The 13,346-nt window shown below is 37.7% G+C and overlaps 1 protein-coding gene across 1 annotated transcript in view; it reads left to right on the forward strand.

Moving 5' to 3' along the window:
- The window catches only part of TOPAZ1 (testis and ovary specific TOPAZ 1), a 38,995-nt gene extending 27,042 nt beyond the window's left edge, over positions 1 to 11,953 (forward strand). The window contains exons 15-20 of the mRNA XM_063408518.1: positions 1,400 to 1,500; positions 4,216 to 4,381; positions 5,214 to 5,378; positions 6,388 to 6,591; positions 7,652 to 7,835; positions 8,485 to 11,953. Coding sequence (XP_063264588.1) covers positions 1,400 to 1,500; positions 4,216 to 4,381; positions 5,214 to 5,378; positions 6,388 to 6,591; positions 7,652 to 7,835; positions 8,485 to 8,695 — 1,031 coding nt within the window. The 3' untranslated portion in view covers positions 8,696 to 11,953. The remainder of the gene's footprint in view (positions 1 to 1,399; positions 1,501 to 4,215; positions 4,382 to 5,213; positions 5,379 to 6,387; positions 6,592 to 7,651; positions 7,836 to 8,484) is intronic.
- Positions 11,954 to 13,346: the final 1,393 nt, after the last annotated feature.

The following is a 13,346-nucleotide window of genomic DNA, read 5'->3' on the forward strand; positions in this document are numbered from 1 at the left end:
GTTACAATATTCTGAATTTTTTGGGTTGCAAATACAATTAGCTGTAATGTTCAGTAGAAGCTGTTTTCCAGTAGAAGTAAAATGCATAGTTGCTTACATTTAAAGTCAAGGAAGATTTGGAAGGAGGAAAAGTAGAGTTTTGTGAAATCAAAAAGAGAACCCAGCACCCAGCTTTCAATAAAAATGGCCTATTATCAGGACAATGGCAAATGTATTTAAGTATTGTCATGTGAAGTGTCACACTGTTAATAGCATAAATAAGCTTTAGTGCTGTAAATATATGTAGAGTTGTGTATTTTAAAACACATTGAAGCGGTTATGTCATGTATATAATTTGTACTTTTTTTTTAGTAAGTTGGGTTTTTATAATTATTCTCTGAAGAACCAATGGTTTCTGCAAGGGCTGGATGCTCAAGAATGTTTTAATAGTTCTGGCTGGTTTTCTTGCCTCTTTCTTCCCTATGCCCCTTCATTTGCATATCTGTATCATTCTTCCTAATAAGTTTGCAGATTACTGAGGCTTGGTGAAGTGTCAGTGGCATGTTAAATCATTTTATTAAGGATTACTTAGATATTTTTCAACCTGTGTTATCTACTAAAACATAATGAATATTTATTCCAGATATATGACATATCCTTTCTGACCACAGACTTTCATATTATAAAAAAGCTGTCGGAGCTTCCAGTTGTGACACCAGGAGGAGATTTTGTCAGAGCTTGGAACTTAGTCTGTCTTCCCTAGAGCAGTGGTCTCTCAACTGATAGGCATCTCCATCAGTGAAAAATTTTTGAGCAGTTATCCACAATTTATTTATTTATATATTGTATTCATGTGCTACTACACCAATATTAAATTCACTATAAACCATACACAAAAATAGGAATCACAAATATGAGATAAATATAAAATAAACACTACATTTTGAGGTATTTTATTTATTTTCTAATAGTGCAGAAAATATTTCCTTCCCACAGATGAATGGATTGTTGTGCTCTTACCCTGCTTTGAGACCTCTGCTCTAAAAGTCTGTTACTGCTTCCAAAGAGGTTGTCATTACTCAGTTCTGCAATTACCAAAATTTCTTCGTGGTGTCAGAAAATGTAAAGTTTACTTTACAAATAATGATGTTACTAAATTAGCCATTACATGTCCAAGCATTTTATGGGTGATTTATTTTACTATGAAATACTGTCTGAATAAAGTTTAGCTCTTAACACAGTATCTTGACCAACTTGTGGTGTTAAGACTTAGGAAGTTGCTACTTTAAATGGCAGATATTTCAGAAAATGTATTTAGTATTTTCACAATTACTGTGTTTTTGAAATGTGTAATTTCTTTAAAACTGCATTTACATGTAAAATAAAAAAAAATTAAAAGATTTTTTTCTTTTCTTTCCAGTAATGAAAAATTCACACCATAATAAAGCAGACAGAATTTTCATTGGAAGGACTGGGATAAGTGTAATGTATTCGTATCACAAAGTACTGCAGTGGGGAAAGGTATGCAGAGCTACAGGAACCTGACTGGAAGAAAAAGAGAAAAATAAATAGTAATTTCTCTTCTGGATATTAAACTGTGTTTCTCTAGTGGAATGACTGGGTGTGCCGCCTGCCTCTCTGCCATCTTAGTACTTCCTAACTGTCCAGTTGGACCAAAGCATTTTGTTGTGCCTTTCTGAGCAGTAGTCTTCTATGGAGCCATCATAACTTGGTCTTGCAACCTGGAAACTGATTGCACATGTTCATCTTGAGATTTTTCTGAGCTGAGGTTGAACCTGAACTAAGAGACAGGTCTTCCTGAGGTTCTGGGGTGAGATGCTGATGGGGTTGTTTCCCAGAAACATCACTTTCTTCCTCCTGGCAGTCATGCTGCATTCCGAGACCTCCCAACTCAAGTGGTATTTAGAAAAGTTTGGGCAATTTGCTGCATTGGTGCTTCTGCATCATCCGTTCTCAAATGGAATGGATAAGGCCAGGAAGACAGAAAAGCAGCGTAGCGAGGCTGCACTTGGTGAGCTGCCTGTTCCCCAGAACACTGCTGGAAGTGCTTTTCTTCTACTGAATCTAAGTTCTGTGAATCTTGCAAAACTCAGACATCACAAAGGAATATCTTTAAAATTACCTTCACTGTCAAATGTTACATGGAGCCAGGGCTAAAAGACTAGACTTTTGACTGGATGTTTTACTTAGGCCTCAGGCAGCATTGGTCATAATTTCACAGCAGGAAGATCCATTTCAATTTCAAATTTGTCTTTTTCATCCTGGAAGGAACCAGTGCATACCAAACCTGATCTCTTATAGAAAGCACCATGAAAAGTGATAGCATAAGAAGTAATATAAACCCCCAGTGATTTTAGAGTGAGTTTTGGTCAGTGATCACATTCTGAACGTGGGCCCGATCCTTTCAGCTAATAATTACGCTGTACGTGGATGTTCCTCATCCCATAGAGGGTGATTTCGAGCATGCACTTTTATGAACAAAAGCAAATGCTCTCATCCCCTTTTGTCTCTTGAGGTTTTGGTTTGGCTGTTCTTGCAAATTATCATCAGGGAACCCTTTCTGGTTCACATCAAGGAATTAAATTGTCTTTTGTGCAATAGTCTCTAGGGGATGACCTGACCTTCAGGAATTCTGTTGTGTTAAAATCCTGTGCACTACTCAGTCTGTGTCCAGGGTCAAGGCGGTCCCCAGGAGATACTTGATAGAGGTGCTTAGTCCGATCTTAAGGCATCAGTCTAGAGGCAGGATACCTGTTCTGAAGAATCATTCGTTTTGCAGCATCGGCTCCTTGAGTTGAATGGTCTTCAGCAGGTCCCTAGCAAGCTGCAGCACGGTGTGGTACTGCTTAAGAGTAAAGGGAAGGAGAGAGGGTCTTTGCATTAGCACAGACTAATACTGCACTAGAATTTTCCAGCATTTTTGTCCCACAAAACTTAGCAATTAGAACAGTTAGGATATCTGACCACAAAAGAGAGAATCTAATCTTGGCATTGAGGAGTGGTAGTGCTCACGTGCTCACTGAGGAGTTTAGTTTGGCTTGGGTTTTGGCTATCTTCTTCAGCCTATAAAGTTTGTGTGTCTTCACACATTTTAGCTATTTTCCAGATCCATCTTAAGGGAGCCTGATCTTGGATTCCACAACCCCTGATATTTCAAGGAGATTCATCTTCATGTCCTAAATTCAGAGGTGCAAGGTGTGAAAAGCATATGTAGTGTTATTCTTGTACAACATGAGTCACTAGAAGTAGATGCTTCTTACAATACTATGATTTCTTTCATGTCTAGAGTAAAATATCTTTGTTTCTTTGAGAGTGTTGTGTTAGGTATCAAACCTGCTTGTCAAGAGATTGCTGACCAAGATCCTCAAACAGCTTTGTAGACAACCTGTGCTGGCCATATCAGAGTGTGAATGAGGATCTGCTCTGAATGATTTTTATTGGAACTTATTTGGGATATTGGCAGATCCCAAATTTATCTCTGCTTCAGGAAGCTGTCAATCTTACCTCTCTCTACCAGTTTCACCACATTATATGTATCAGATAAATGCCTAATCCTGTGGACCTACTTGATAGCATGTCTTTCTTGTCCAAAAGGTAGTCCAGAAAGTAAGGTAGTAGTAGATTTGCTCCAGTCTAAATTCACATCTGGAATCCGATTATACAGTTGTTGGTTGTTGCAGTGTTGGCCAGATAGGCCCAACTTCTCCCAGTTTATTGTCTTGCTGTATATAATCTTCAGTGTTTTCTTTGACTTATGCTGGAGTACAAATTGCAGTTTAACAATTACGTCTCTGCTGCGAAATGAAAACTCTCTGTATGATATTTCAGAATTTTGTAGATTGTGTAGTACTGAATGGAATCACAATTAAAAATACTAATAAACAAAGTAAGCAAATACAAATAAATTACAAAGTGTATTAAAAATACTGTATTGGACATCATAAAGTGCAAATAACGTTAATGGTAATAGTGTGTTGGGAGCACTTCAACAATAGGTTGGTAGAGTTTTTTTGCCTACATAGTCAAAAAAACCCTAAACTCTTCATTAGAAATTTTATTATACTTCACCCCGACTCAGTTTGGGTAACTGCATCAATACCTAAAAATCTGTGGCACTAACTTAAATCTGTTCTATTTTATGTAAATATAGACTGTGTTCCCTGATAGCGTTGCTTTTTCTGACCTTATACCTTTCCCTTCTCCCTCTTACACTAGGGAAGCAAGGTTTTGGATAAACTGCATGAGCTACAGATACATTTTATACACTTGAAAGGGCTTGTAGGTGCAGGGAGGTCAGCATCCAGATGTCAGATTGTTAATAAAGCTGCAGAAATCTTTCTTCATTCTGGAAATTTGGATGGAGCAACAAGGGTATTGAGAGGTAAGCCTGTCTTACAGTTTGGACTTAAATTTGAACAGTTTGCTTCTATGACAGATTTCAGATGAAAGTTACAAGCTGTCTGTGTTACTAAATACAGTTAGTAATACTGGGGCAACAAAGGAAATATGATCCATCTTACTGGTTAGTATTCTTCTTGATATGTATAAGAAATATTACAGCTAATGCCTTTTTTTTTTCAGAAGTTTTCACAGTATTCTGCTATCAACACCATTCTACCCAAAAAGCTGCTGTAGTGAGGGAGGAGTGCAGCTTGGAAAATGATGCTGTCCCATGTAGTTTTCCTTTGAACCAGGGGACATTTAAGTGTCAAATTTCCAGCTTGGGTCAATGCAGTGTTCCTTTGAGCCTCACAGTATCCCCATGTAATATAATTGCTTTAGAACATATTTCTGCAGTTATTACTTACGGCTTTTTGGAATTCTGATCTGCTGAAAAGAGGAGAAATTCAGAAGTATAAAGAATAGAATGTATGCTGTAAAATGGTATTGAGGATGTAAATTTGCTGGTTTTATTATAGAGTTTTAGAGTTTTATAGCTCTACATAGATACATACACATATCTATATATGCCACTGACAGTCCATTTTACTGCAGTGATAGTTTACAAAAGAGTGATCTGCAATATAAAGGTTCAGAGAATCTGTCTAAGGAGTATTGGTTATAGAGAACGAATCATTAGTAAGTCGAGCTGCACTTTCTGTGCAGTTCTACAGTTTGTGTCATGGTACAGTTTACAGTACATTTTTAATGGCCCAAAGTCTCATCCAGAAGTTCCAGTTCTAGAAATAACACTGCACTGTTGTTTGCCACAGAGTCAGAGTGGATCACAGATACACCATTGTGGCCCTGTGATAAAATGGACATCCTCAATCGACATAATCTGTTATGTGCAATAGTGCATAAATACTTGAGGAAGAATTTGTACAGGCAGGCATTTGAAGTTGTGCAGAACTTACCAGGTTTGCAGAAACATTCTGGTAAGTAAAGAAAAAGATACTGTGTTAAGAGCTAAACATTTAACAGATGATTCTATGTTTTTTTTCTAGCTGAACGTTGTTGAAGAAGTAAGATGGATTTATACAAGCCTGTTTCTGTTTTCCAAAGAGTATAGTGTCAGTTAAAATGTGTTGTACTCTGCAACTCTTGCTGCACTTGTGCACACACACTTGGATGTGCACACACACCTGTCCTCTTTTGCTGACTTACACAGGGCCAATTAAAAGACCAATTAAAAGACCAATTAAATTTTTAAGGATCATACAGGCTATACAGTGAGATAAAATAGAGATATTTTAATTTTATTTTATCTTAATTTCGTATTATTGAGGTGGGATTTTTTTCTTTACCTGAGCTAGCTAACCTAAGCATCTCTTGCATACCCTGTTAAGAACCAAGTGCTCTTTCAGGTTCAGTTTATCTGACAGATTTTGGGTGAGTAAGTCAAAGTGAGATACATAGTTACTTAGGCTCTACTGAGGAAACCTCAGCTGATTCCTGAGTGTAGGTCTCAGTCTACTGCCACTGTATGCTTTTAGGTATGTTAGGAGAGATTGGTTGAAAAACCAGCTACTTTAGAGAGTACTGAAAGGATCTACTTACAAGTTTGCTCAGTCCTGCTGAGAGGAGACAGTTCAGAGCAAGAGTCGAAGCATAAAACCAGGGAGATCTTTATTGCTGGAAATGTTAAATCTGAGAGATCAAGTGAAGATTGTATTTATAAGCTTGAGCAAGTGAATGTATTTTTATCTAATTCTGTTGGTTTTGGCAGCAAATTATTACTTGAACCTTAACACTTCTCCTTCACAATGTGAGTGAACTAGTGTATGAAAAGATTTTTGATGAATTAAGTATTCATATTGTCCCAACCTTAGTCCATCTTTCTGATGGAGGCAAGAGTTCTGATTTGGGTACTAATTGAGAAATGATCCTTCAGTTAGATTTACATTTTAATTAATTCAGTAGTTAATATTCTTAATTTCATTTCAGATACTGTAGATGCTTCTCAATACAGCTGCCTTTTTAACAAGCTGATAAATGCATGTTTTGAGAACAAGAACCTTGGGGTGTCATCTTCTGCAGTAGACTTCATGCTTTCCAAAAAAATTGCTATTGATTTTGTTTTACTTAGAGGATTAATCACAGCTTTGGGAAGAAGTTCTTTATGGTCCAAAGCTAGGACCTATTACAAAAGTAAGTTACTTCTTAAACAATACCCTCCCGTTACATTCTTTGGGTAATGTGCTTGTAACATTTCAATATGAGTAAGAAGAAAAACAGTATTTTCTGTGTCACTCTCAGGAATTTATTTGTAACCAAAATATTTATTAGGAAATGGTGAGTTGAAAATAAGAATCAGTGCGTACTACCTGGCATGACATAAATGTAATTGTGATAAAACTAATTCTGTACGTTTAGTTTCAGAATTTCAGATATGTGAGCTCTGACATGGTTGAAAACTGCATCATGTTCACATTTTTGTCTAGGCAAATGAGATTTCCTGATGCTTCTCTCTAGAAGTGTACCACCATCTCTGTGGTGGTAAAATTATTAATACTTAAGATTTGAGAAGTCTGGCTAATTAGTTTATCCTAACTATAAGAAAATTCCTTTCAACTAAAAGCTGATAGTCTGTAATTGTTTGTAACTGTCCATTTCTGAGCTAAGATAATACTGGGTGTGCCACTCTGCTTAGAGTCTCTTTGTATTGTCACATTATTTACGGTTCCATTCTGTCTTAGAACTGTTGAGGTTAGCAGACTGCTTTAAGAGTCCATCCTTTCTGGGATGGGTACTTGGTTTTGTTAACATTGAAATGATTGGTTTTCCTCATTTTTTTCCCCTTGAAATGCTGTATATGTTGGGTTGCTGGGATCACTTGACAGAAGACAGGACCAAAGTGGGAGATGCTGTTCAAATGTTCTCTCACTTTTACCATGATTTAATCTTCTGTCTGACGTGCCTAAATTGTACTTATGTTACCACACACTTGGTGTCCCCAGACTTCTGACAGAGCTTTTTAATCATAGCTGATAAAACTCATTTTAAAAATGTTCAAGCATTTTACAACTGTGAATATTACAGGTGAACGCTGTGTGCTGTGTTCTCAAATCAGGCCATTTAGTAGGTGAAATAGTAAAATCCATTAAAGGTTGGGGGTTGGGGTTTCTCCACATTTAGTCACACAGAAGAAAACAGATCTATTTTTAGTATTGGTAATCCTAATTCCTCATGTTTCTGCATTTACTCTCAGATGCTTTATCGCTGGGTTGCTACCCAGAGCTGCAGGGAAATTTGTGTCACAGACTTCTGAACATTCCATCTTACTTGTCTGAAGTTGAGATGCTGTTGACCATTGAAATATTTCTTGTTTCAAATGCCAGTGATATTCAAAGTCCAAGGACTACTAGTCTGAGACTTCAAATAATACTGAAAAGGTGTGTTTGCCAGATATGTACCACTTTGACTGTATTTGTTCATGTGATCATGTAAGTAATAGATCTTGTTTTCCTTACCCTTACCAAAGAATACACCTCTTCATTTTGTTCCTTGGATAAGTGAGAAGTTTTTTACCACGTTACCATGTGTGTGCTACTGTATATCTGTTTGTTTTCTTAAAGAGTAAGTTCTGCTCTTGCAAAAAATGTGGGCATGTCACTTAGGCACAGCCTTGTTCCAAAAGTGATTATGTGCCAAAACTGAGTAAATCTTATGGATTCAAGCATGTACATGAATTCTTGCTGTATCCAGTTCATCAAATGGTTTGCATCCCTTTATTGAATTTTCTAGCCCAGAGACATTTTTTTGTGAAATGTGCTGTGAAGAATATTGCAGAGCTACTTTGCAGTGGCATTAAAGCCTATTACTTTTCATTACCACTAAACATGTTAAAAATACACTTTTTGTAACTTCTTAATTCTTCAGAACAATAATATAATCTGTCTTGAAATTAGCATAATATTTGTCAGTGAAAATACAAGGCTTATTTTAATGTTTTTGTAATTTTCCTGCCAGTATAAAGTGTTAGGCAAGTGACACCGGGCCTGTATGGTACCTAATTTTACATTTGTTAAAATTCCCTTGCAGATCTGAAGATACAGTTCAGAATAACAGTGCCTATCACGGGGCAGTGGAGAGGCTGATCCAAGCGGCTCGTTTATCTGATCCAAAGCTCTTTCTTAAGCATATGACAATGAATGTTAACATGGAAGAAGTTTACAGCCTGGAGCATTCCTCTGCTCTGAAGTGGCTTCAGGAGAATATGAAATGGGCTGAGAAGGTGTGGCTGTTTCCGTAGTTACTAAACAGTTTCCACTGTGTTCGAAATGTGCCTTTCTGATTTACAGCAAGGTTTCGAACTCAAGTTGTGGTTTTAAATACTATATTGATGATAATGCAGATAGTAGCACAGAAAGAGTAATTTTTTTCCTAACTGTATAAACTGTGACACTGGCTTGCATAGATATTTTGCAATGGCATCCCCAGATAATGAGAAGCTGCAGTCTCATTCTCTGTTCTTACAAATTGGCATGTATCTTATTCTTACAAAGAATTGGCATGTAGGTAATGATATAAGTGTAGTATAAGCATAGATAAAAGTGTAGGTAAGTGCATTGGTTGAGTGCATCTACTGTTCTTGAGTGAGACATTTTCCACATTCATTCATGGTCTGTAGAAGTAATAACTGTTTTCTTTGTCTGCCTCACAGTAACTTGTGAGGTCACTGTCCCAGCTGTTTGCACCTTAGATCTTAATTTCTTTGCTCCAAAAGCCCAAGAAAAAGCACTATGAATAAAATAACTTCAAAAGCACTTGAGACATGCCTGACTTAGGATACCTTTCCTTACAGAACTGAGTCTACAGATGTTGCTCACAGCTGAAGGTTTAGTTGATAATTTTATTATTTATTTGATATAGACAATAATAGCTTGTGTATGGTTTCACATTTGTATATATGATTACTTTCACTGAAAAGGAAAACTTGCTTTCTCCCTTGATTGTGCTCTTAGAGAGAGGTGGGTTTGCCCATCTTCTAGATTCTGCCAACTGCACGATAAGATGAAGACTTCTAGCAAGCTTCTTCCATCATTCCTGCTTCAGGATTTCTGCTTTTTTTCCACCTGAAAAATCAATCAATTCAAAGCATGAGTTGGTTAAGTCACACTCTATAGCCTGAGTAAGAAGAACCAAACATTTAATAAAATGTTAATTAAAACATTTTTAATAAACCAGAAAGCCTCTCATGGCAAAACAATACTGTCAAAGTAATTTGCATCTGCCAAAGTTGATACTTACTGAGCTCACCACTTTTGTAGTGTTGTTAGTTTAAATCTCCAGCACCGACCTTTATGAACTTGCCAGTAATACAGTTCTTTTGGTCCTGCTCTCCATTGCTTTTAAAGCCTTTGTTTTGAACACTTAAGCTCTTTCGGGTATAGAAGTTTATGGGTTTTTTAGGCTGTTCCATCATAAGTGAGATTAAGATGGTGGCACAGAACCTTAGTGTTTGAAAAATGTCTCTGCTTTGGGATAGCATGTGTCTCTTCCCAGTTCCTGCAGCATTATTGCAGGTGTCCTTTGCAGCTGTAAGCCTTGAAAGCCGTCATGACCTTAGTACTGGATGGTTGTGTGGACGGTTTTGGTGTTAGGGGCTTTTCTCTTCGGGGGAGATTGCCACTCCAGTCTTGTGGTTTATGCCATTAATCTGATGTCATGAATCTGATCATCAGTTGTTGGATTCCTGACCTCCTCAGGGCCAGGTCCTGGTCACTACCACTTCTCATCCAGTCCGTGAGGGAGTTGCTGCTGGTAGAGAGAGGGTTGAATCTGATGACCACCAGGATCACCACTTTGCTCCTGTGCCACCTGTACAGAAAAATGCTAGGATAGAGAGAGGGTCTTGTCTTTTCACTGGGTATCATTCTTCTGTAGGGATCATCTGCCTGCCTTGTAAAAATTGGTAGATCCAGTACAAATGGTGCCAGATGACATTTGAGTTGGAGACGTTCACCTCAGTCTTAGAGTACAGTTAGCACTGTCCAAACAAACTTTGGGTGCCATCCCTTCACATTCACGAAGATGGTTCTGTCATTTATAAGGGTATCCTCATCAAATCCAACTGGATTCTGCTGCTTTTGCTTCCCAGTAGCTGAAAGGCTGGGTAAGTAATCAGGTTTCAGGTAAGGGATGGAAACTGGTGCTCCTGGAGCCACTCCAGCATTAGTGAAAGCGATTTTGGAAGGTTCCAACAAACTAAAACTGGTAGTAAGGGATGAAGTAATTTTTGGTAATTACTTCTTACAAGATCTTTTGCGGCTTAACCTCCCTTGGAATTAGACAAAGGCTATGTGACCCTCAGCTAAATCCCACATTTCTGTAAGTGGTACCCGATGTGGCTAATACTGTGTTTGACAGGCACAAAAGGACATAATTCTCTTTGTAATCTGTATGGCTTCAAAACTTGGGATGTTCTAGAGACAGCAGAATTTTTTCCTCTTTAAGCAACCTTGAATTTTCACTTAGATCATCCCCAGAACAAAACTCCAAATGTTGCTTTATTTTTCAGACAGAGATTAATCAATTGACCTTCAAACTTAACTTGGAACTGTGTAAAATTTTTGCAGTGTTTTGGCTCCATCTCCTGAGTGTCATCTTCAGCTGATAGGATGTAATCTCAGTCATGTTTCATATTAACAAGCAAAGCGAGCTCCCCACATCATTGCTCAGAAGTTTTGTTACAACTGAGGCTTCTGGTGTTTGTGTCAGTATAGTGTTTCTCCCTGTATCACCGTGATAAACCAGTAGGCAACTGAAACAACTTTGTTGTTAAGTCCGGTATTTCATGGTTTTGTTCTGTCTGGGTCCCCGTGAAATACAATGCAAATCTCATCGTTTTGATGTGTATCACAAGGCCAGAAAGGTTTCTTGAGTAACATTCTTGGTATTTTGGTAACAGAAATTCCATGTGCCAAACAGGACAAAACTCGACTGTCGAATGGAAACAAGCCTGGAAAGATGGAAAAAATATCCTGAAGAATAAAATTAAGTACAACAGAGACAATGCAGTTTTGCAGAGCTGGCCACTCAGTAGACCATATTTTTGCTTTCTCCCAGTATAAGTTAAGCTGAAAGAACTTCTATGTTTGACATTAAACAACTTACTTGGTATCATTTTTCATCTAGGAAATAAGATATATATTTACGTGTTCGCAGAGAGAGACGGAAAAGCGTGCAAATAAAAACTTCCCTGTGCTGTGCTCAGTAGCGTGGAGTAGACAGTGCTGTGCTCCTTCAGTATGTTGTTAGATGCGTGGGAAATTCCCTCTGTGAAAATCTTTCCTCAGTTTTCACTGATTACAGTGTCTTGGAAAGATTATTTTTGTTGAGTGTGGACAGTTTCTTGTAACAGTAACAGGATAAGGTGGTTTGGAAGACTTACCACAATTTCATTTCAAAATATTGATAATTTTGAGGGTTTCAAAATGTGGGACAGAGGTGAGAGCAATGAGGGAGGGAGGGAGAGCCTTTTGGAGGAGTTAAGTTGTTAATAAATGTTTTTTTAATATTTATATAAAGCATTCAAAATGTCTGAGTCTGTATTGTCATTAAATTATTTCATTCTATTCATATTCCTGTGATGAACACTTAGATATGCAGCAAGATCGGCAAGCAGCAAAGGTAGATGTGGAGAGCTTAATATCTTGTAACCACTAGAGAATGATACGCCGCTTGAGGAGGTTAAGAAAGTGTGAAATCAGTCAGACTCTGCAGTTCTTCACACCAGAGCACACAGTGTAGCAAATGCTCATGAATAAATTGGGCTGAAACTCCCAGCTGTGGAGATGGCCGGCTTCCAGCTTTAACTGGAAGTGCAGGCTACAGCCAGGGTTATGGGCTGTGCGCAGGTCACTGAAGAATTCAAATGCATGTTAGTGAGAGTTTCTGTTGAGGAGAAATAATAAAATTAAATTAGCTTAGTAAAATTTAGCCACAGTAAAAGCAGTTATTCATATTTCTTGTCCTTACACGTTCTCCAGATGCATCTTGCGTCTTTGTGGTTTTATTGGAGGGGTTTTTTTGCAAATCCAGCTTTATATTTTTCAGTCTTAACTCCTGTATAACTTTTTTTTGGTTTTAATTACTAGAATGATGTGTAGTATCAGAATGATACTGACACGATTGTTTCAGAGTTCTGGACCATTGCATGGGATGGGATGGGAGAAACTGATGCTATCTTTTGACCTTTTACAGACCAAGGAGCAGGACAGAAACAAACAAGCAAGGACAAAACAGTTCCAATTGCCACTTGCAGCAACTTAGAGTCAGGAAGCAAGAATGTTTAAAATTCTCTGTTAGGGCTCAAGATCTCAAAATACAAACATTTTCAGATAATTTTATCTGGTATAAAACAAACTTTCCATTTGGAAATCTGGAGGTCTTGCTGAGCCAGTGGGATGTGTCCTGAGTATGGATAGGGAATATTGTGACCAGATAAAGCCACAGTAGTACTCCCATGAGCACAATAAATGTTGAGACTTAGCTAAAAAGCAGGAATTCATTCTTGCACTAGGGCAGGGTGGGAGTGTTCTGTTTGAAGGAGCTGGTATCTGCCACTGGCACTTGCTGATGACCTCTCCCAATTTATTTTATTCCTCAACGAGTTAAAATAAATTCCAGGTGAAACAAACAGCACGCTTTTCTGTTGAATCAATTAAATTTATTTTTTCATTTGCATAATTGTCCTGTCAATTGGCTTACATAACTGATTGGCTTCTATTGGGAAGAGAAAAACACACTGCGCATTAAGGAAATTACGAAAATCCCCCACGGGCTATGGGATTGTTAACTTGATTTAAGGCTTCACTTGAACTACAGACAGTTCCTAAACCTTGACGGTTCTCTTTTTAACCTTTTCTGGCTGGAAATGCAATAGATTACATGCAAATAAC

Source organism: Prinia subflava, chromosome 1 (assembly GCF_021018805.1).
Source record: "Prinia subflava isolate CZ2003 ecotype Zambia chromosome 1, Cam_Psub_1.2, whole genome shotgun sequence".
Taxonomy (NCBI): Eukaryota; Metazoa; Chordata; class Aves; order Passeriformes; family Cisticolidae; genus Prinia; species Prinia subflava.